The following is a 22,765-nucleotide window of genomic DNA, read 5'->3' on the forward strand; positions in this document are numbered from 1 at the left end:
ATATGCAACCTTCCCCAACACTTCTAGTCCACAGTAACCTCTAATTTTCTTCCACCTAATATATTCTGTACCATTCTCTCAGAGAACTGAAATCCCAAACTGTCATCCATCTAAAACGTTTTTGTGTACACACAAATATGTATGTGCTCCTCCTGTAAACTCTTGAAGGTCAATTATTTCTTTTGACCTCCAACTACCCAGTGAATTGCTCATTAGCTGCTGCAGAAATATTCGCAGAATGATCTTAACAAAATAAGGGATAGTGCTGTGGAAAGAACACTGGTTAACTTGCCTCTTTCCAAACTTCCCCACCCACATGCCTTAGAACAGGCACACGCTCTTTGGTCTAGATTCCCATCCAAGTAAAAAAGCCTAACTAATAACGAAGCTCAACCTCACAGAAGAGGAAAACAACTGAAGGAAGCAGTCCCTGTGGTGTTCTAAGTGACGCCTTAGCACCAAGTCAGCGGAGGGAAAGAGAGAGAATCCAAAGGCCAAATGATCTCAAGCTTTTGTGCATCCTCCTTTCCTCCTTTGGATTCCCAGATTCATCAGTTAAAGTAGGTTGCAACTCAGGCAACAGACCAACAGTAATTCCCTTCATAGTCATTCACAGCTTTTCGAGGTGAAGTTGATCAAGTGGAGAGGTGGCTGGAAGTTAGGGAATGAAGCGAGCTCAGGTCTGCACCAGACTGAAAGCAACTGGCAAGGAGGCTGCATTTGCTCAGGGAAACAACACAAATAACACTGAGCCTGAGCTGGAACGCAGAAGTTGGAGCAGATGGTGTATGAAAAAGAATCAGGAAGAAACAAGAGGTCTAAATAACTGATGAAAGTTTAATACATTAAAACCAGATATTTATCACTTTTATATTGCATTTGCCATATCTGAACAATACAAAGTGGAGGCAAATAGTGACACTTCATAAAAATGTTGATTCCCCATTCCCTTCCCTAAGACCCAGCCTCCCTCAAATACTCCCTCCCACTCCCTACAGAACTCTGTCCTGAATAAAACACTTAAATACATCATAAATAGTAAATTATGAAAAAAAAATAGCAAGAATTCTTTCCTTCTTGTAAAAAAGAACATGGCAGCAAAGACAGGCAGCCAGAAACTGGCTGGGGGTGTCTAATATAGACAGTTATTTGGGGGACGGGCTAACTTACTATCAAGGTCGGGTGGGATGGAGATGGGACGGTATTCAACTATGCCTGAGATGCCAGGCCCCCACAGTCCCTAGACAGGAGGAGGAGGATCAGGTGGGGAACCACAGCTCTTGGAGAGGGGGGAACAGACAGATCACACAGCTCTCATTTCCGAGTTCTCTGCACAAGAAGGGGCAGGGCACGTGGCACAGCAATGACCTCACCTAGGCAAGAATCTGCTAGCTCCCCGTGAGTCTAAGCGAATATTCTCTAGCCTCATAGATACAGACTGCCTGTTAAAGGTACAGGGGTGTCCCCTCCCCACCTTAGCTCCTTGAAAAGCAGAACACTGTCAGAAAAGGTGGGGAGAGCAAGGAAGAAACCTCCTTTTGAGAAGGATCCAAATTCATTTAAGTCTTCATATTTAGAAAAACAAGCAGAATACATTTCAAATTGCAAAACACTAATAACTGTGATGGCCTGGCAGTGAGCAGGGTCCTGCCTAGCAAGGGGTCTGATCTTCTGGTCCCATGACTGCCCTACTGTTTCAACAAAAGGGATAAAGATTACCCCATGTTCCCACTCTCTCCATTCCTTCAGCCTTAAGAAATTCATCAAGAGAGGAGGAGTTAAAGAGGAGCTGCTCCTGGCAAAGAAGTTCCATACTTCCATTTCTCAAACACCAGGGGGCTCTTCTGAGGGAGCCCCCAAAATAGGCATCTCTCCTGACACTTCTGCAGTTTTGATCTGAAACTGTATGGCTTCAAATTGTGTGCTGTGTGCTAGTTTTTCTTTTCCTTTTTTTAAGGAAAAAAAAAAAAAAAAGGAAGGTGGGAGTTGGCTTAACACCCTTATCCCCAAAACCTTTACAGAGATTACAAGGATCTTCTTCCAGAGAAAGCCAGAAGGTGGAGATAATGTGCCAGCCAGTCTGCCTGAGGAAATTAAGAGTCCAGCTCCCAGTGAAAGGTAGATGAAGAGGAAGAAAACCACCAAATCCAACAACCCCACTTCCAGCAGGAAGAATGGGGGTTTGAAAACAATGCAGTTGTGGAAGCCAAGGCTGGCCCCCTGAAAACTTGTGCCATCTAACTCAGAAGTGGAGAAGATGTTGTTGTCCTTAACTGTCCGAGGCACTGGTTGCCCATTCATAAGGAAGGGGAAGGAGAAGAGGTTCTTCTTCAGGAAGGAAGCAGAGAGCTCCCCTAGCCTCCATTATATTCCTTTTGTGATGACCACGAAGAAGAAAATTCAGCATTGCTGGGGCAAGAGCTGGCTTCTTGAGATCACCAAGCTGGCAGAATCTTGTTCCAGGTCTTCTGAATTTTTCTGCTCACTGGAAAGGGTAAGGATGTAAGGTTAAGGATGTGGAGTATGAAATGAGGAGGCAGGAAGGGAATTCAAATTCATTCTAGCTTGTCTGGCAAAATTAAGTTTTCTTCTATTTCATCCTTTGCTTCCAAGTACAAGGTCCCTATAAAATTTAAAAAGGCAAGATTGAAGGGGCACCCAGTCCCTCTAACCTTGCAAATTAACTCCCTGTTCCACTTTATCAGTAATCCTCTTCACACCCTTCAAAACAAGCATTCACCTCCCCCACATCCCAGACACTCACATGGGTGAACTCTGATTCTGCAACTTCAGGCTTTTCCAAGAGGGTTGTACTAGCAGAAGGGAAAAAAAAATGGAGGCAGAGAGAAGAATTAGAAGATAAGAAAGAGAAAGGACAAGGAGGGGGTGGGAGGGATGGCGCAACTGGGTGATGGACATTGGGGAGAGTATGTGCTATGATGAGTGCTGTGAATTGTGTAAGACTGATGAATCAAAGACTTGTACCCCTGAAACAAATAATACGTTATATGTTATTAATAATTAAAAAAGAGAGAGAGAGGGCGCCTGGGTGGCTCAGTGGGTTAAAGCCTCTGCCTTCAGCTTGGGTCATGATCCCAGGGTCCTGGGATCGAGTCCCACATCGGGCTCTCTGCTTCATGGGGGGCCTGCTTCCTCCTTTCTCTCTGCCTACTTGTGATCTCTGTCAAATAAATAAATATTTTAAAAAAAAAGGGGGGGGAGAGAGAGAGAGACAAAGGACAATCCTCTCAAGTCAAATCTTATAATGCTTCTCCATATTTCACTTCAGGATCAACTTAGGATTCAGAAAGAGGCTAAGAAACTACCAGACTTAGAAGCATGTTGTTTTAATTAACTATTTAGCTTCTTGAGTACTACAAAAATATCTCCTAATACCCTCCCCTTCTTTCCTCAATTCCTAGGTGTGGTAGGCACTCAGTGATTACTGCTGCCTGATATTTGTGCCATTGCTCTCTTCCAGAGGACAGAATGTAGGCCAGGTGATGGAACATCAATTCTGAGATTAGGTTACAAAAAGACCCTACCTAGCTTCCTCTTGGGCTCGAGTTCTCTTACTGTTTGCTCTGAGGGAAGCTAGCTGCCACATAGAGAGCACATGTGACAAGAACTGAGGGAGGACCACAGGCCAACAGCCTACAAGGAACTGAATCTTGCTAACGACCACGTAAGTGAGCTTAGAAGTTGAACCTCCCCCAAGGCAAGCCTCCAGATCAGACTACTGCCCTGACTCACAGCTTCACTGTAACCTCCTGAGAGACCTTAACAGTGGCTCCCAACTAAGTCACACTTACACAGTTAAGCCACATAAAATCTGAGATAATAAATGTTGTAGTTTTTAGCTGCCAAATTGAGTAAATTGCTACACAATAATAAATAATATAAATTTTTGAACGTGGAAGTAAAGTGCTACTGAACTAAAAAGTGGAAGTGGCTTTGGAAGAGGGAAATGGGCTTTAAGGAGAGTTTTAGTGAAAGTCTAAAAGTGCCATGAACATACTGCAGAATCTTAGGCTTAATGAGGGAGCTGCCAGTGTGGGCTCAAAGGAAAGTGAGAAAAATCTTATGGAAAACTGAAGGAAAGGGCATCCCTGTAATGCAGTGGAACAAAGGTTTGCAACAATGTCATATGCAGTTATGTGAAAAGCAGAATACATGTCTAACAGATTGGGTGCCCTACCTAAGGAGAATTCTAAACAAAGTGCTAAAGGTGCCACCTGATTCCTTCTCCCCCGCCACTACCCGCCCCACCTGATTCCCTCTTAATGCTTACCGTAAAACGAAAAGAAAAAAATTAAGGGAAGGACTATTAAATAAAAGGACTTTCAGGACTTGATGGTTTTGAAAATTCTGAGCCCCTCCAGATAGCAAACAGTGCTAAATTAAGAAACAGCTTGTGAGCAAGTATAAAACCTGGGCACTACCAAGAAAATGTGGTCTAGAGACAAAGCTAAGGGTATGACTGTAAAACATTTTTTAAGACTTCAGAAAAATCAAAGTTGGTTCCTTAGAGTACTACTCAATCATACAAAAGGCCATTCAAAAAGATTAAAGTCAGGGCGCCTGGGTGGCTCAGTGGGTTAAGCCGCTGCCTTCGGCTCAGGTCATGATCTCAGGGTCCTGGGATCGAGTCCCGCATCGGGCTCTCTGCTCAACAGGGAGCCTGCTTCCCTCTCTCTCTCTCTCTGCCTGCCTCTCTGTCTACTTGTGATCTCTCTCTGTCAAATAAATAAATAAAATCTTAAAAAAAAAAAAAAAAAAAGATTAAAGTCTCCCGGATCCTCTCAACTTAACAGGATCTCTAAGTAGCATGGGGCTTATGAAGAGGGTATCTGTGGGTGTGGCTTTTGTCTAGGGGACTGAATCTTACTGAGACTCACCGGAGGACCACAAAATCTTTGAGGGCATTATAACAGCAGAAACATTCACAGCTTGGACTGAAAGGGACATACACAGTATAAAATGAAGAAACTGCTGGACGCCAAAATATTACTGGCAGGAAGCAAGCTGAGAAAACTACTAGCTGCAAACACATTCTGGCTTTCATGAAAAAGGAAGACCCAGAAAGCAAAACCAAGAGGTCAAAGGGTAGAGTAAAGAGTCATGGGAGAATTACTCCCAAGCTTTTCCCCTCTATTTCGCCTGATCAAAGAAACTCAACAATTGCTGGATTTTGGACTAGCTATGCACCAGTGACTCCTCTGTGCCTCCCTCACTCTTCTCTTTGCACAGGAATGTGTTCAGTGTTATCTACTTACTGCTTCACCACTGTCTGCTGGGTGTGTAGGGAGAAAACAGATGTCTCTAGTTTCACAGGTCCAAAGACTGAGAGCAACTGTATTCAAGGAACAGTACCTGGGGAGCTCCTCCAAACCTAGACCTAATTCAGATGACAAAATTCTGGAATTTAAGCTGCTGCTGTAATGAGATCGGACTTTTGAAGACCACTGGAGCAAATGAATGCATTTGACACAGGGAGGGACAGGAAGCATTGGTGGCCAGAAGATGGGCTGCGAAAGGTCACTTTTTAGGGGGCTCCCTATGAGTTCTGCTTTCTGGTATTCACAGCTTTGTGTAATCCTTTCCTTGTGAGTGTGGGCTAGATTTAGTGACTAGAATGCAGTGCAGGTGATAGGAGGTCAATTCTGAGATTATGTCACAAAAAGATTATGGCTTCTGCATAGGTGCATGCACTCTCACTTGCTCACTCTGAGGGAGGCCAGCTGCGATGTTCTGAGTTGTCCTAAGGAGAGGCTCATGTTGCAAAAAACCAAGGGAGGCCCCCAACCAACTGCCAGAAAGGAACTAAGGCCCTCTGTCCAGCAACCCACAAGGAACTGCCAACAAGCATATAAAGGAGCTTAGAAGTGAAACCTTTCAGTTGAGCCTTCAGATGAGATGGGAGCCCCTGGCCAACACCTCATGAAAGACCTTGAGCCAGAGGACCCAGCCAAGCTGTACCCACATTCCCAACCCACAGAAGCTATGATATGTGTTTGTTATTTTAATCCACTAAGTTTTGGGTTAATTTATTATGATGGACTAGATAATCAACACACAATCTAACAGAATTAAACCACAACCTTTAGAATGCATCCTTTTACAAAACTCACTGTTCATTTTCTTCCCTGCCCAGGAATCTTTTTCCAGGCTTACAAAGTAAGCTGAGAATTCTCACCTAACTCACCAGGAGATAAAGGGTTAGTTGGGGCACATTCTATCAGAATAGTCTGCACACCCCTTAAAGATGCAGAGATGTTGACACATTTCTTCAAGTCACTAAAGATGAACTAAAGGAAAGTAAACCCAGAAAAATCTAGTGAAGAGCAAAAGACAATGATTTCTTGAAAAAACAAAATTATGGAGGTTCCCAAGGACCTGAAGAGAAAGATGAAAGGAGAACATGAAGAAAGGGGCCAAGGAACCAACCTTGTAGTTTGCATTTGCAAAGTCTCTCCAACTACAGGTGAGAAATAGGGGTCAGGAAGAGTCGAGACCTCACTGATTTTCTCCAAAGGTGGAGTCTGAGGTAAAACATCAGGACGACCGAAGTGGACGCCTGGAAAAAAGAAAAGGGAAGAAAATCAATAAATAAAAAAGAAGACAAAACGGGGTAGGGGAAATACAGGGGGGAAAAAAGTGTAGCAACTTGGTTTTTCCTGGACATGAATGGGGAGTAGAGGTTCTAGGCAGATAAGCTAGGGCTCAGAGGGAGGGAGGGAGTCCCCAATCACATGGGAACCCCAGCCCTGGCGCTGACCTGGCTCCACTTCCGCCTTTGTTGTCACTTGTGCCTTGTGCTCCCCAGAGACCGATGTCTGGTAAGTAATGCAGGAGTTGCCGCTGGGGCCTGCTCGCCGAGAGAAAGATGAGCCAGACCGAAACTTTTTGGAAGGAGAAGGTTTCACTTCAAAAGGGAAAGAGAAAGCCTACTTAGCACCCACCCGAGAAACCGTCACCGAGACACAGATACAAATCGCTAGCATCCCCAACACAGACCCAAAGGTGCTCTGCAAAGCGGGAAGAAGGACTAATGTCAACAAAGACAGGCTCTATGTACTCTTCAGAGGATAGGTTGTGCATCTCAGTTCACCTCACTTTGGAAAGCAGAGAACCTAGAGGAAAGCAAACACATACATATCTTGCCCCCACTACACACAACCTCCATGGCTTGCTTCCACCCGATGAGGTGTCTTCCACTCCGTCACTCCCTTGTTCTTTAACAGTATCCTCCAGCTCAAGCTGACGAAGATGACCCTTTCACTCTGCATGCTTGTAGCATTCACACACACAGCACCATGATACTTTACGCTTGCTTATATGACACTTTGAAAAGACTTTGAAGGGATTTTCCCATGTTTCTTAATACTGTCTGGCATGCCTAAGTCCTCTCTGCCACACTGAGGGACGACTGAAGCCTATGATGAGGAGACGGGAAGAAGGGTTGGAAATCTGCCAATGGCAGCAGCACTGGAAGGCTGGAGAAGAAGAATACTGGCAATTTCCAACCAAGAAAGTTGATGGAAGAGAGTAAGAACGACTGCTAAGCACAATCAGTAAATGCTTCTCCAACCCTTTGATCCTAGTCTGAGAATTCCTTGGCCCTGGGGATATGAAGAGAAAACAGAAGACTGGTAATATGCTTGCCTATCTCTGTCTAGAAGTCTGACTCTACCTCAGCCTATGGCATGGATCCTGCTCCCACAATGACACTCCCTACCCCCCACCCCACCCAAATCCCACCAATTTCCCAGAAATGCCCCTCACCTCAATTACACACGAAGGGAGAGCCAGGGGAAAAGCAGCAACTCGGAAACCACTGGGACAGACAGAGTGACTCACATAAAGATGGGCAGCAGCTCTCATGGGATGTGGGTGGAGCAGAAGAGGCTTTGGCAGTTCCCTGACAGAGATGTCTTGCCCACCCATCTCCTGGAGTAAGGGAGTCATTGGGGGGTCATCTGGTAGAAGCCACTTACGGGGTATCTTCTTGAACACTGTGTTGCACATGAAGCGCTGGAACCGTTCAGCATAGAAGCCTGGGCGATGCACCGATACGGTGTCCTACAGAGCAGAAGAGATGGTTGCAGAGTTAAAGAGGGGAAAGGCCCAGCAAGAAATCGCTATTTAGTCCAAGGGCTATTTTCCTCTAGGCTGAGACCCTAACAGAAGGGCAGAACCCACAAATGAAGGAAGACAGAAAGAAGAAATTGAGGGCGCAAATCATAACTGAAGGAGCCAGGAGGAGAGCCACTAGCAAACTGCTACTTACCCCATCGTGTACTAGGGCTTTCCAAGAGTGCTCCAACTTCTTAACAAACCTGCCAAGAAAAATGTGTATTGCACAGTCACCAAGTTTTTAAATGAATGACAGTTTTCTCTATTACACTCCCTCTATTACACTCGCTTTCCAAAGAACAGACACAGTAGTACTCGTTCAGGATGGCGATCAAAGCTGTTTCTAGGGAAGTTCATTACCTCCTCTATGGAAAAAGGGAACTTAATATGTCCCTGGCAAGTCAGGGATAAGACTTGTCGCAAAAGGAACAGCGAAGGGACAGATGAGCATGCCCGGAAGACAGGAGTTAAAACCGGATGATAATACCATGAAACAGTAAACCAAGGTCTGTCCAGTCCTCACTAGTAGTTGAAACCTGTTTACAGGGGTAAAACTGGGACCTAGCATTTCCAACTCCTCCCTGTCACTTCACTGCCTCAGTTCCATAAGTTAATACCACAGGACACAGTGATCCTCTTGTTCTTCCTCTGAGGAAAAGAGGAACATGTTTCCAGCTGTACCCCAATGTGGAGTATGATTCATCTCACAAGTTTTTCACAAAGACCCAGACAGATGGTGTGTTCTACCCCGGTGCTTCTGAGGACTGACTCAGCTCTCCACAGAGGTATATGTTATGTTTCGGAAGGTGGCAGGGTAGCGAAGCCAGGGAGACAGGCAAAATCAAGGAAATAAACCACCATATGAAACCCAAGGAGGTAAGCCGCTAAAATCCAACTCGCTGTTCCTGCTTCAGGAAGAATTTAGTGACAAACCCAGCTAAAGGAGAAATGTGAATGGTTATCTGCAAACATTCTGACCCCTCATTTGGGATCCATATGCTCCTCACCTGTAAGACTGGAGAATGTCAATGATCCCAATATAAAGCAGCAGCCTTTCCCCTTTACTGTTGCGGGCAGGGATGCCACCCATACTGTTCCAGAACACAAGAAGAAAACAGTAAGAAAACCCCCGGCCTGGCACATGAGGGCTTCTCCTCACCTCGAGTCAGATCAGGATAGGGAACTGAGACCTAAACATAACTGCCCCATCTTTTGTAAGCTGGGCAAGAGTGAAAACCTTCCTCCAACCCCAAGAGCCACTCTGGAGTATAAAATATAACCTCTTTCTCTCCAAGTCTCACTCGCCTGTCTTTCCGACCCCAATTCTACCAAAGAGAATCTAAAGTCACCCCTACGCAGCAACACTGAAAACGTTCAGGTAACTCTGCACCTCCTCAGGACTTTCATATTTTAATTCACACCCACTAGGACACTCTTCTTGAGTCACAGTAAAGGATACGTTAAAAATGAAACCACTTACAAGACATTTCTGATGCTTCAGTAAATATACTTCCTTGACAGATAGATCCATGATGGTTAGAAAGGCGCCTTCCATAAAGCTGCCTATAGTAAAATTACTTCTGGTGAAGTTCTAACAGAATAGGCAGACGTGTGTCTAAGGCTCTGATTATATTCTTTTTGAAAGGTGTTTTAATTTTAAATAGCTCTCCTTCCCAGATGTACTACAGATCCCCAACTTAAGACCTCTTCTTTTCCTTTTACATTCTTAAGGTTAGCTCTACAGTTTTCTAAGTGTTAATACTGTCAGCTTAAATGCTGAGTCGGGGTTATTCTTATGCCAGGAGCTACATCCTTTCTTCAAGAAAAAAATACTCTGACTCTATGTTCTCCATCCTGTTGCCCCAAGCCCACTCACTGGTCATCAGTCTCCATGGTGCCACCTCGCCGAGCCTCGCCCTGGATAGATTCCATAGCCGTGGAATAGAGAGCCTTTTGGGGGGCTGGTCTGCGAGTGTCAGCTGAGGATTGCGCTTCACTGCCTAAGGGCTCTCTTTGTGCATGATCTATGTTATGGATCGACATCAAGAGGCTATAGTCCATTATCTTAAAGCTCTGCAGCACCTAAAGGAAGGGGAAAAAAAATACATTCTGAGCCTTGGGAAGTATGAGGACTTTTTTTAGGATCTCACAGCTTTCCTGATTCAATTATTCTTTTATTCTTTTTTTTTTTAACTTTTTAGAAAGATTTTATTTATTTGAGAGAGAGAGAGAGAAAGAGGGAGAGAAAGAGAGAGCATGAGATGGGGAAGGGTCAGAGGGAGAAGCAGACTCCCCGCTGAGCAAGGAGCGAGATGTGGGACTAGATCTTGGGACTCCGGGTTCATGGCCTGAACCGAAGGCAATCGCTTAACCAACTGAGCCACCAGGCGCCCTCATTCTTTTTTTTTTTTTTTAAGATTGTATTTTTTTCAAGATTTCAGAGAGAGAGAGAGAGAGAGAGACAGAGTGAGAGAGAGGCACACAGGGAGGGAGAGGGAGAGGGGCAGATCCAAAACCAAGAGTTGGATGCTCAGCTGACTGCGCCACCCAAGGGCCCCTAAAGATTTTTCTTTCTTTTTTTTTTTTCATTTATTTGACAGAGAGAAATCACAACCAGGCAGAGAGGCAGGCAGAGAGAGAGGAGGAAGCAGGCTCCCCGCGGAGCAGAGAGCCCGACGTGGGGCTTGATCCCAGGACCCTGGGATCATGACCTGAGCCGAAGGCAGAGGCTTTAACCCACTGAGCCACCCAGGCGTCCCAAGATTTTATTTTCAAGTAATCTCTACACCCAACATGGAGCTCAAACTCAAAACCACAAGATCAAGAGTTGTGCGTTCCCCCAACTGAGCCAGCCAGGTGCCCCAAGATTCAATTATTCTTGACTTTCAGGGTTAACTATAGGCTTATACTTTGCTCCTCCTACTCCCTGGGAAAGAATATATTAACCTCCTCTAGTCACTCATTATTTCTATCCCCTCAGCTTTCTTCTATTTGAGTAAATATGTATTAGGCCACTGCCTAGCCCACAACACCCTCTTTGCTTCCACTGCCTAGCCCACAACACCCTCTTTGCTTGTTCTTTCCTTGCATCGCTTTGTGAAAAGAGCCCTGTATTCAAGAGAACGTGGAATACACATTTGTGCTGTAAAGAATCCACAAGTAGAAGGGGTGCCTGGGTGGCTCAGTGGGTTAAAGCCTCTGCCTTCGGCTCAGGTCATGATCCCAGGGTCCTGCGATTGAGCCTTCATCAGGTTCTCTGCTCAGTGGGGAGCCTGCTTCCCCTTCTCTCTGTCTCTGCCTGCCTCTCTGACTACTTGTCTGTCAAATAAATAAATAAAAATCTTTAAAAAAAAAGAATCCACAAGTAGGGACGCCTGGGTGGCTCAGTGGGTTAAGGCCTCTGCCTTCGGCTCAGGTCACGATCCCAGGGTCCTGGGTTGGAGCCCTTCATCAGGGTCTCTGCTCAGTGGGGAGCCTGCTTCCCCTTCTCTCCCTGCCTGCCTCTCTGCCTACTTGTGATCTCTGTCTGTCAAATAAATAAATAAAATCTTAAAAAAAAAAAAAGAATCCACAAGGATAGTCTGGTCAAAGTACATCTCATGATGGAGTAAATCTGTTGCAGGACTTTATAGGACCAGCTTTGATTCAGGTCAGTATTTCCTGAAGCCCTACCACCTGCAGGCATTGTGCCTGTTTACTGGGATACAAAGATACTCAAGAGTTTCTGTTCTCAGGGCACCTGGGTAGCTCAGTGGGTTAAGGATTCTGCCTTCGGCTCAGGTCATGATCCTAGGGTCCTGGGATGGGCCCCGCATGAGGCTCTCTGCTCAGCAGGGAGCCTCCTTCCACCTCTCCCTCTCTGTCTGCTTGTGATCTGTCAAGTAAATAAATAAAATCTTTAAAAAAAAAAAGTGTTCTGTTCTCAACAATAGTATAATTTAGGAAAGAAAACAAATGTAAAAATGAATCCAGTACAATCTAATACATGCAACAACAGAAGTGACTGCATGACTGATAGTATGGAGGAGGCCAGGAGGTGATACTAAGTAAGTTTATGAAGAATTAGAAAATAAGTCCAAATAAATAAAGGAAGGAATATTCTAACACCTGGAAGCATGAAACAGCACATTATGTGCAGGGAAATATAATTTGGCACTGCTAAACAGAAAATGCAAAGGACAGGTGTGACAGACCTGATGTGTCATATTAAGAAGCCTGGATTCTTTTTTTAAAATGATTTATTTGGGGCGCCTGGGGGCTCAGTGGGTTAAGCCTTTGCCTTCGGCTCAGGTCATGATCTCAGGGTCCTGGGATTGAGCCCCGCATCAGGCTTTCTGCTTAGCGGGGAGCCTGCTTCCCCCCTCTGCCTGCCTCTCTGCCTACTTGTGATCTCTCTGACGAATAAATAAATAAAAATCTTAAAAAAAAAAAAGAAGAAGAAAGAAAAAAATCCTCCTAAACTTAAGATGGAAGAGATAAAAGTTGGCTTGCATCCAGAAAGAAAACCGTTGATAGAGGTTGAAGCCAGGGAAAGGAAGCAAGATGTGAAACAGAACCCTAAAGAAACAGTTCTGAAAAAGTGACTTGTAATAAGCCATCACACTGGGCAGAAAGGAGATTAAAGATGGGTAAGCGTAGACATGTTTATAAAGTGGGGATGGGAGCAGGATAAATGGATGGTATGTAATAGAAGAGTGGGGTAGTCTGCTTAGAAACAAGACTGGGGGATAGCAGTCAGAAGATGGTTTGGAGACTGCAATCATGTTGACATCTGTGCTGAGAGGAACAGGAGGTGGAGTGATGAACAATACTAAGGCCAGATAGCATCAACCTGTAGAGATGCTGGTGGAATAGACACAGGTGTGTGATTTCCTTCAGCAGCACTCAGGTTCCAAGATATAAATTTGAATCTGGCAGGCAGGACCAAGATCTGAGGAATGATGGTATTGGTATGAAAATAAGGAGACTACAGGTTATGAGGCCTAGGAGAGGTAAAGAAAATGAAGCCAGGTGGGGGAGGATAACAGAATGCAAAAATGTAAAGGCTCAGTAACAACCTACGGCAAAAGTTATTTTATTTAATTTTTTAAAAAATATTTTATTTATTTGACAGAGAGAAATCACAACCAGGCAGACAGGCAGGCAGAGAGAGAGGAGGAAGCAGGCTCCCTGCCGAGCAAAGAGCCCGATGCAGGACTCGATCCCAGGACCCTGGGATCATGACCTGAGCTGAAGGCAGAGGCTTTATTTTTTTTTTTTTTAATTTATTTATTTGACAGATAGAGATCACAAGTAGGGAGAGAGGCAGGCAGAGAGAGAGGAGGAAGCAGGCTCCCTGCCAAGCAGAGAGCCCGATGCGGGGCTCGATCCCAGGACTCTGGGATCATGACCTGAGCGAAAGGCAGAGGCTTTAACCCACTGAGCCACCCAGGCGCCCCAAGGCAGAGGCTTTAACCCACTGAGCCACCCAGGCGCCCCGCAAAAGTTATTTTAAATGAAGTCTGGGACATATGGAGCTAAGGAACCGAGTCCCATCTTGCACCGATTTGAACCTTAAGAACAATAAGCTGTTTTAGTGGCTGAGATTTTTGGTATTTGAGAGGGAAGGAAATATGATAAACTCACCAAACAGTCACGCTGTAGGGTCTTACACAGAGCATTGTACATGTCAGCATCCAAAAAAAGACCATCTGGAATATCTTGTAAGAAGTCCAGGTCTTTAAAGGTGGGGAGAGGCTTTTCTCGCTCTTTTTGGGAAGCCCGCCGTTTGTAGGTTGAGCCCTTGAGGTCATATTTGATGTGCATCTTGACAGACCGTGGTAAGAGATTGTTCATCACCACAATTCGAATATTCTTACCACCTGCCTGCACACAGTACAGTCCATAGAATTTAGGCAGCAAAGTGCGAGGATTTTGGTTGAGGTTCTGAGAGCACAAAAGTAAAAAGAAGCAGGAGAGCAAGTCAGACGATTTTCAGTGAAACTCAAGGGTAAAAGTTGCCACCCCCCTTTCCTTTGTCTGCTATATGGGATTCAGGTACAATCTATCTGTCCATAAGCCCACATCAAATTTGTTTACAATTTCCCAATACATCTACCTCAGTGATTGGATCACCACCAAGGATGAAAGATTTAAAAAGACTTAAAGACTTAAGCCAAAAGCAGATGCTTAACTAATGGAGCCACAGACCTGATGGAGCCACAGACTGTCCAATACAGTAATCAGTCAGGATACTCAATATATGATGGGTATTCTTTTAGAGAGGCTTAAAAAAAGATCATGTTGAAAAAGTCTTAATTCTAAGCCCTTGGTATAGTATATTCTTGTGGTTGTGATGAAAAGCAAAACTAAATTCTCCAGAAGCTCTGAGAGCAGTCACTCAGAGTTAAGATGGAGTAGAAGTAACAACTTCATTTCCTAGTGTAGGAGGTGGATTAAGAACAGAAAACAAAATTATCACTGAATTTCAACTTTGGGTAGGATGGTCTAAGTCAAATAACGCTTAAAATAAGACAGATAGGGGTCCCCGAGTGGCTCAGTTAGTTAAGTGCCTGTCTTCAGCTCAGGTCATGATCCCAGGGTCCTGGGATGGAGCCCTACATGGGGCTCATCAGGGAGTCTGCTTCTCCCTCTCCTTCTGCCACTGCTCCCACTCGTGTGCTCTCTCTCTCTCAAATAAATAAAATCTTAACAACAACAAAAAGACATAAACAAAAAAACCCTTTTATAAAGCCCCAGAGGCGAAAGAGATGGGGCAAAAAGCCCCAAAACAAACTACATCTTTAAGACAGAAATGCTGACTTTGTGTTGCCCTGCTCAAGAGAGACCCTCAGCCTTTTTTCCTTTTTTAAAGACTTTATTTACTTATTTGAAAGAGAGCACAAGCAGGGGGCAGGGAGAGGGAGAAGCAGGCTTCTCGCTGAGCAGGAACCCTTACGTAGGGCTTGATCCCAGGACCTTTGAACCATGACCTGAGCCTAAGGCAGATGCTTAACTGACTGAGCCATGCACGTGTCCCATGAGAGCCGCCCAGCCTTGTCTAGGAGTGGAGTGGGCAGCACAGGTGGCCAGTGCTCCTCTTCCCTTACCATGTAGTATCCTGGAAGCAGCTTCTGCAGAAACTCCGCTTCTTTATGCTGAACCGTTTTAATAATGAATTCATCATCGCTGGACACATAGAAGAGGGAACCACTAGCCCCAGAGTTGCAGAGTTCAATCAGCGGCTCACTGCAAAGAGAGTACTGGGGCCCAGGAAGAAGAGAGTAAGAAGTTCAGAAATACCAGGGCTTGTCCAACCAGAACTTAAGTACAGATGTAATTCTGTTCTAAAGGTATATTACAGCAAGACTGGAAAAAGGGTCTTCCTTTAGGAGGATGCCTCTGATACTGGAGTCATAGAGTCCTGGGAACGAGAGCTTACCAAGTAATCATCAGGCCGGATACCAAATAACTCCCGAAAGTAACGGAAGGCAACAGGTGCATAGGTCTTGAACCGAAAGTCATTGTAGTGATGAGCAGGGGTCAAGTTGCTCCCTTCACTGTGGGGTTAAAATAGAAAAAGCTGTAATTTATCAGTCCCTGTCACCCAGGAAGTCCACCCTGGGCAGACACTCAGAGTAACCCAGAGGCAGGTCAATACATCCCTTCTGAGAGAAAGAGAGGGATTAGATGAGTCAGTTATTTAGTGGGACAAAGCCACAACATGGGGATTAAGATATGGCACAGGGAGTCAGACTGCTCCTACCCAGTGCACTAAATTACTTTTTAGGGCTCACTCCACAGGCCAGAGGCTTATGGAAGCATTCAAAGGACACCATCTGCTCTCTAAATTCTCTACTCCTACATCACCCCAAGATCAAGTTAAGGACTGGACATAGGGCACATGCCTAAATTAGACCTGGACTCCTAAAACTGGCCTGAGGTTGATATGAAAAAGCCACACTTCCCAGGACATTCCCCTGAACATTAACCTTTGTACCTGGGGAAGAAGATACTCTCCACAACATAGAAGTCTTGCATGAGGACATCACGCTCTGGTTTGGTACTCAGGCTTCCCACAGTGTGAGTAATGCCTAACTGGATGGCACCTTTCAAGGCAGATGAGGTTGTCTGAGAAACAGAAGAGAAAATAGCAAAGTTTCTAGTATTAAATCTGATCAGAACAATAAAAACTCAGGAGGGAAGAGCCAGAAGAAGCACTCAAAAGCAAATGGCACTTCTGGTACTACAGACTAAGCTGTGGCAGTCCAATTCCTCCATCCTCTTGCTTTACATGGCAGTTAACTCTGCTAAAGGTTTCAAGGGTATGAAAATACATAGTAGCAAAGGCAGGACTGAGTCAGCCTCAGCTAGGCAAGGTGTTCCTGCTTCTCCAAATTTATAGCTGGAAGCTACTATCCATATCAACATTTGGAAGATATGTTGTATTGAGAGAAAAATTTTAAGTCTCACTTCAAAGATTGCTGCATGCAGAATGCCTGGAGCTCTTCAAACATTTTATTCATGAAATATAGACTGTAACTAAAATACGGACTGATATTCCGATGGACTACCTGGCTACAGAAGCTTCAGTCCTTTAAGGCAGAGCCTGACTCGTGTCCCAAGGACGACAGGGTGGCAAAAAAAGTTCCTAATTGAAGAAGAAAGACTGAAAGACTCAAATTACTTCTGAAAGAAGTGTTTAGATTTAAAATGATCACACTATAGTAAAAAAAAAACCGAATTCAAGAACCTCACTCTTACAATCCCATGGGAAAATATCAAATCATCTAGATCTGTGCTGTCCAATACACTTGCCACTGGCTAGAGATAGCTACTTAAGTTCATTAAAATAAAAACTGAAAATCTGCCTTTTCAGTCTTATTAGCCACATTCAAGTATGACTAGTGGCTACTATTGGAGGACACAGATTATAGCACATTTCAATCACTGTAGAAAGTTCTACTGGACAGTTTTGTTCTAAATGATTTCTCTTATCCCTGACTCTTACCAAGTATTAAATTACTTGTATTTCTACTTAGTGTTCATTAGACACTAAAATGTTAACTAGAGTGGTACCTGCCTGGCTCAGTCAGTAAAGCATGTGACTCTTGATCTCAGGGTCATGAGTTTGAGCCCCACGTTAGGGTCAGAAATTTATTTATTTATTTAAAGTAGGCTCCATGCCCAATGTGGGGCTTAAATTCATGACCTTGAGATCAAGAATTGCATGCTCTACTGACTGAGCCAGCCAGGTGCCCTGTTAGAGATTACCCTATGCCCCCCAAATTTTATACATATACACACACAAACACATACGTATATATAAAACTAGATTTTGAAGTGTGTGCCTCTCCAATTAGCCTAGAAACTCATCTTTTTGTCTCAATGTTCAGCATAAATAGAGCTCAATAAGTAACTGTGGGATTGACAAGGGCCTGGAGCCCACTGCCAGAGCGGGTCAGGTCCCTGACAGTGCAATAAAGACAGAGAACACCCACAAGAAAAATTTACATGGGCCAGAAACAGGACTCCAAGATGTATCAAACAAGGTATAAACACTCAATGGAAAGGTTGAACACTGTCCTTGGGAAGCCTGAGCACCTCCCAAAGTGGTCCAGAACTGAAAGCAAACTCTAAAGTCCAAGTTGTATGATAGCTCTCGTGCAAAGGCGTAGGATATCAAGAAATGAGACAAAATGTGGAGAATAAAACCAAGGGACAGAACTATCCCGTCCTGCACTAAAATGAAAGTGTTCCACCCAGACACACCTTTTTATACGTTGTTTCTCCTGAGGAATCAACACCTCGGTGGCCTATTTTCTTGATGGGCATGCCAGAGGCATAAGGCACCTGGAAAAAGAAGAGTCAAGGCTAGCATATGATCCCCATGTAATACACCATATAGCTATCGTGATACATTAAAACAAACTGAACACTCAACACCCATTCTATGTTACAAATATTTTGTAAAATCTTCACAAGACCCACACAGTTTTAGTGTTGTTTCCAAATGAATTAACTGGCTAAGAGAACACAGAAAATTCCAAGGGACACATATTTCACTTTTGATCCTCAAGAAAAAAAAAAGGGGGGACATAAAAAAATGAGTGACATTAAGGAAAAGTAGAGACAAGAGAACTATGAAACAGCTGCCCCAGGAAAAAGAACAAACCTTAGTTCACAAAAGGCAGGTTAAACGTAGTTCCACAGACCTCCGTCTTTTTTCACCAGCTTTCTTTCAGAAACTTCTACCCCTATAACTTTCAACCTGACATGAATACTAGCTGCTCAAAGTGCATTCACCAGTAAAAATGATCTAGCCGCTCGCAAATGCAAGTACTGCAAGCCTAGGATTTAAAAAGCTGAGGCAATAAGATGACTCCTCTGAGATAGGAGCCCTCAGTGCCTTGAAGAGACTCCTGGGAACATGATATGGCTTTGTTTTCCACCCACAGAATAGACCCTAAAATAAGGAAGGAGTAATACCAGTAGAGCAGAGTTTAGAAGGCTATTTCCCACATCAAGATGAAGCACAAAAGACGCAAAGGTATTCTTCGTGATGTTAGTACTCATTAAGTTAATAAGTCAGAGGCAAAAAGGCCAGTGTAAATAGGGTGTCATGATCTTAGCATCTGATATTCAAGTTATACTCTTCTTTCTAAGGCCCTTAATATCAGAAAACCCTCAGGGGGCGCCTGGGTGGCTCAGTGGGTTAAAGCCTCTGCCTTCGGCTCAGGTCATGATTCCAGGGTCCTGGGATCAAGCCCTGCCTCAGGCTCTCTGCCCAGGCAGGGAGCCTGCTTCCTCCTCTCTCTCTGTCTGCCTCTCTGCCTACTTGTGATCTCTGTCTGTCAAATAAATAAATAAAATGTTTTAAAAAAAAAGAAAAAGAAAAAAGAAAACCCTCAGTGTATCATCTCAAAGATCTTGGAAGAGGTTCTATGAGAAAAACCTAAAATCTCAGGCCAAAGGAGGTCTGCACTCTGAAACCCTGTCACAAAACCCAGGAGAGAGGCAAGAAATAATTTGGGAAATAGTTTGGGAAATACTGAATAGGAAGAAAGTTGAGCAAATGGAAGATATTCTGCACAGAAAAGAAAAACTCGGGAAATTAACAGCATCTGTATGCTTAAAAGAAGTTCTTCAAATTCACTTAAGCTATGCAACCAGAAAGCAGTAACAGCAAAACCAAAGAGTAGGCTTTAGTGCCGAACTATGTGGGCTTTAATCCCAGCCTTATTCATTGTGTGACCTTGGGCCAATTGTAGAACCTCTAATCCTCATTTTACTTATCTATAAAACATGGACAGCAATGGTACTTAGCTCACAGGAGTGTTTACCAGACTAAATAAGAATAAAGGACGCTTAGATAAATTATTTACTCTTCCGTACACTACCTTTGATACATTAAAAAAAAAAGCTCAATCAATGCAAACTATTATTAATATCTATAATAAACTACAACAAAAGTAGCTGTATAATCTCTAGTTTACCAAAGAGATGTAAATGTCCTGTCTAGCTTCCAAGATCCAAGTAGGGAGAAAATAAAGATGTCATAAACAGGTATCCTTCTATTCCAGGATTAAAGTTTCAGAAATATGTATCAGTATCAAACTCACCTCAGACGGCATGGATCTCTTGATTCCTGATGCTGTCAAAAGAATAAACAAAACACAATCAGAAGTGTACACACACACACTAGGGCCCACAATTTCTATCAAGCACACTGAAACAATTGGGGTTTGAGTCCAACTAAACCTGACAATGAACTCCTGCCTCTTGCTCTGTGATATTAAATCCTTTTGGATAGGAGTTTTAAATATCCCTTCTTCTTCTTCCATACTCATAGAGCCCTTATGCATACTCCATTCTTGTTCTAGTCCCTTTTCTTAGTTCTCCAGGAAATATATCTGTTCTTGATACCCTTAACCATCAGGATAGAAGGTCTCATCTGATACCATGGCTGAAAGAGAAAGGGCGTAAGAGATACGTAAGACTCACTGGAGAGTCTAGGGCTTGATTAATAATTCTTCCCATACAGCTAAAAGGGTAAGAACTTCTAGAGCATATCTGTGGTGCTTTACTCCTGCATTTATTATTTCAGAGAAAGGTAAAGAGTTGATTTATGGAGATAAGGCAGCTAAGGATAAGAAAATACAATGTTGAGGGGCGCCTGGGTGGCTCAGCGGGTTAAAGCCTCTGCCTTCAGCTCAGGTCATGATCCCAGGATCGAGCCCCGCATCGGGCTCTCTGCTTGGCGGGGAGCCTGCTTCCTCCTCTCTCTCTCTCTCTCTCTCTCTCTGCCTGCCTCTCTGCCTGCTTGTGGTCTCTATCTGTCAAATAAATGAATCTTAAAAAAAAAAAAAGAAAATACAATGTTGAAATAATGATTCTGCATCCCTACCTCATTTTGATTTCTGCTGCAACTCAGTAGGAATTTGTTACCATTTACTGACTAAAGTGAGTGAGTTTTACTTACCAAATATTTAATCAGTGCAGATGTGTAAGGTAATTGTGTAGTTCAATCTCATAAGTATTATTACTTTTATCCATTTAAATTTAGGAAAGATTTTAAAAATATGTTTACAAAATGACTAAAAGAACCAACCTGTAGAAAATTTACTCTGAAAGGTTCAATCAGTTTTTAAGGGTCTGTCATCCCCATAACCTTCATCAATGATCACACTGGAGACACTCAGGAAGACAGACTGTTGTGTCGTCCCCCCGCCCCTCCGAGCCACCCCCATTCATACTGGAAAATATTGACCTTCATATACAAAGACTACTGATACAGACCTACAATCTACTTCTAACAAATTCAAAGGGAATAAAGATTAGCAATATTAAAGAAAATTAAAAAGAGGAGCCTAAAAAAAAAAAAAAAAAAAAAAGAGGAGCCTAATGGGATGGATCTGCAATAACACCTAAGCAGGAAGATCCCAGGTTCCAGTGTATGTTTAAGGACTAATGATGAGGCAGCAACACATGGGATTAAGGGCAACAAGGTCAAGCTCTAATTATCATTGTTTAAGGCAAATAATCAAGGGCCCTGAGAATTTCAGAATATAGCTGGGCTCAGAAGAAAGGTTGTAACAATAGACCTTAGTCGAACAGAGGCCACAGACCACATACTTCTGTTACCAATAAGCAGAGCAGCAAAACTTCCTTCCTCATAGTGAGTCAGGGTGGCAAAAAATGGGGAACAGATGGTTTTCATTCTTCTTCCCAAAATAGGAGGCAATGGAAATGTCATCTAGCTGTTAGGAAGATCTGCTACATAAAATGACCCAGAAAACTGGAAAACCAGAAAAGCCCAATTATCTACACCCTTTATAGATGCTTCATCTTTAATCAGATCAACTTCAGCTGGGTAAAAGACAAAATAAATTAGTACTGGAACCCCAAGCTAAAGCTTCCAAGGAACAATAAGGATAACTCTGATTTATGAATAAAACTGCTACTGAGTTACTATAAAATTTAAGGTGTCCATCAACAAAGAAGAAAAGGTCCAACCCTTCTTTTTAAGATTTTATTTATTTATTTGATAGAGAGAGTGAGCACAAGTAGGGGGAAGCAGGCTCCCTGCTGAGCAGAGAGCCTGAAGCTGGGCTTGGTCCCAGGACCCTGAGATGATGACTTCAGTTGAAGGCAGACACTTAACCAATTGAGCCACCCAGGCATCCTAAGGTCTAACCTTTCATATCTTATAAGCTTTTAGCCAGGAGTCAACATGTTGAGCTATTTAAAAATCAGGAGACTTGGGTTCAAATCCCTATTAGATCAAATTGTTCTCTATGCTTAACTAAAACAATGAACCTATATTAGAAACCTTATGGGGGTGCCTGAGTGGCTCAGTCACTAAGTGTCCTGGAATGGAGTCCTAATTCAGGTTCCCTACTCATTGGGAAGTCTGCTTCTCCTTTTCCCTCCAACCTCTCCTCCTTGCTCGTGCTCTCTCTCTAATAAATAAGTAAATAAGTAAAATCTTTTAAAAAAGGAAAAGATGGGGCACCTGGGTGGTTCAGTGAGGTGCCTGGGCTCAGTGGCTTAAAGCCTCTGCCTTCAGCTCAGGTCATGATCCCAGGGTCCTAGGATCGAGCCCCAAGTCGGGCTCTCTGCTCAGCGGGGAGCCTGCTTCCCCCTCTCTCTCTACCTGCCTCTCTGCCTACTGGTGATCTCTGTCTGTCAAATAAATAAATAAAATCTTAAAAAATAAATAAAACAAATTTTAAAAGAAAAGGCAAGGAAAGGAAAGAAAAGAAAAGAAAAAAACAAAAGAAAAGGCTTGGAGCACCTGAGTGGCTGGGATGGAGTCCCAATTGGGCTCTCTGCTTAGCAGGGAGCCAATTCTCCCTCTGTCTGCTGCTCTGCCTGCTTGGGCTCCTCCCTCTCTCCTCTGTCAAATAAATAAAATCTTAAAAAATGGCTTGTGTAGGAGCTCCTGGGTAGCTCAGTCAGTTGAGCATCTAACTCTTTATCTCAGCTCAAGTCTTGATCTCAAGGTTGTCAGTTCAAGCCCCACATGGCATCATTTAAAAAAAAATCTTGTGGGTGCCTGGGTAGCTCTGTCTATTAAGCGTCTGCCTTCAGCTCTGGTCATGATCCCAGCATCCTGAGACGGAGGTCTGTTTCTCCCTCTCCCTCTGCT

At 43.7% G+C, this 22,765-nt stretch overlaps 1 protein-coding gene across 5 annotated transcripts in view; it reads right to left on the reverse strand.

The window, feature by feature from the left end:
• Positions 1–823: 823 nt before the first annotated feature.
• The window catches only part of PIP5K1A (phosphatidylinositol-4-phosphate 5-kinase type 1 alpha), a 39,385-nt gene continuing 17,443 nt past the window's right edge, over positions 824–22,765 (reverse strand). The window contains exons 2-15 of one of the 5 annotated variants that reach the window (XM_046003271.1): positions 19,737–19,768; positions 17,887–17,967; positions 16,115–16,245; positions 15,557–15,674; positions 15,225–15,377; positions 13,762–14,061; positions 10,013–10,218; positions 9,144–9,227; positions 8,291–8,339; positions 7,998–8,082; positions 6,779–6,925; positions 6,448–6,577; positions 2,765–2,813; positions 824–2,485 (exon numbers count right to left, since the gene is read on the reverse strand). In XM_046003271.1, the coding sequence (XP_045859227.1) occupies positions 2,483–2,485; positions 2,765–2,813; positions 6,448–6,577; positions 6,779–6,925; positions 7,998–8,082; positions 8,291–8,339; positions 9,144–9,227; positions 10,013–10,218; positions 13,762–14,061; positions 15,225–15,377; positions 15,557–15,674; positions 16,115–16,245; positions 17,887–17,967; positions 19,737–19,768 (1,568 nt within the window). In that variant the 3' untranslated portion in view covers positions 824–2,482. The remainder of the gene's footprint in view (positions 2,486–2,764; positions 2,814–6,447; positions 6,578–6,778; positions 6,926–7,997; positions 8,083–8,290; positions 8,340–9,143; positions 9,228–10,012; positions 10,219–13,761; positions 14,062–15,224; positions 15,378–15,556; positions 15,675–16,114; positions 16,246–17,886; positions 17,968–19,736; positions 19,769–22,765) is intronic. The other 4 variants (XM_046003288.1, XM_046003264.1, XM_046003293.1 and 1 more) reach the window with 4 other exon arrangements.

This window comes from Meles meles, chromosome 1 (assembly GCF_922984935.1).
Source record: "Meles meles chromosome 1, mMelMel3.1 paternal haplotype, whole genome shotgun sequence".
Lineage (NCBI taxonomy): Eukaryota > Metazoa > Chordata > Mammalia > Carnivora > Mustelidae > Meles > Meles meles.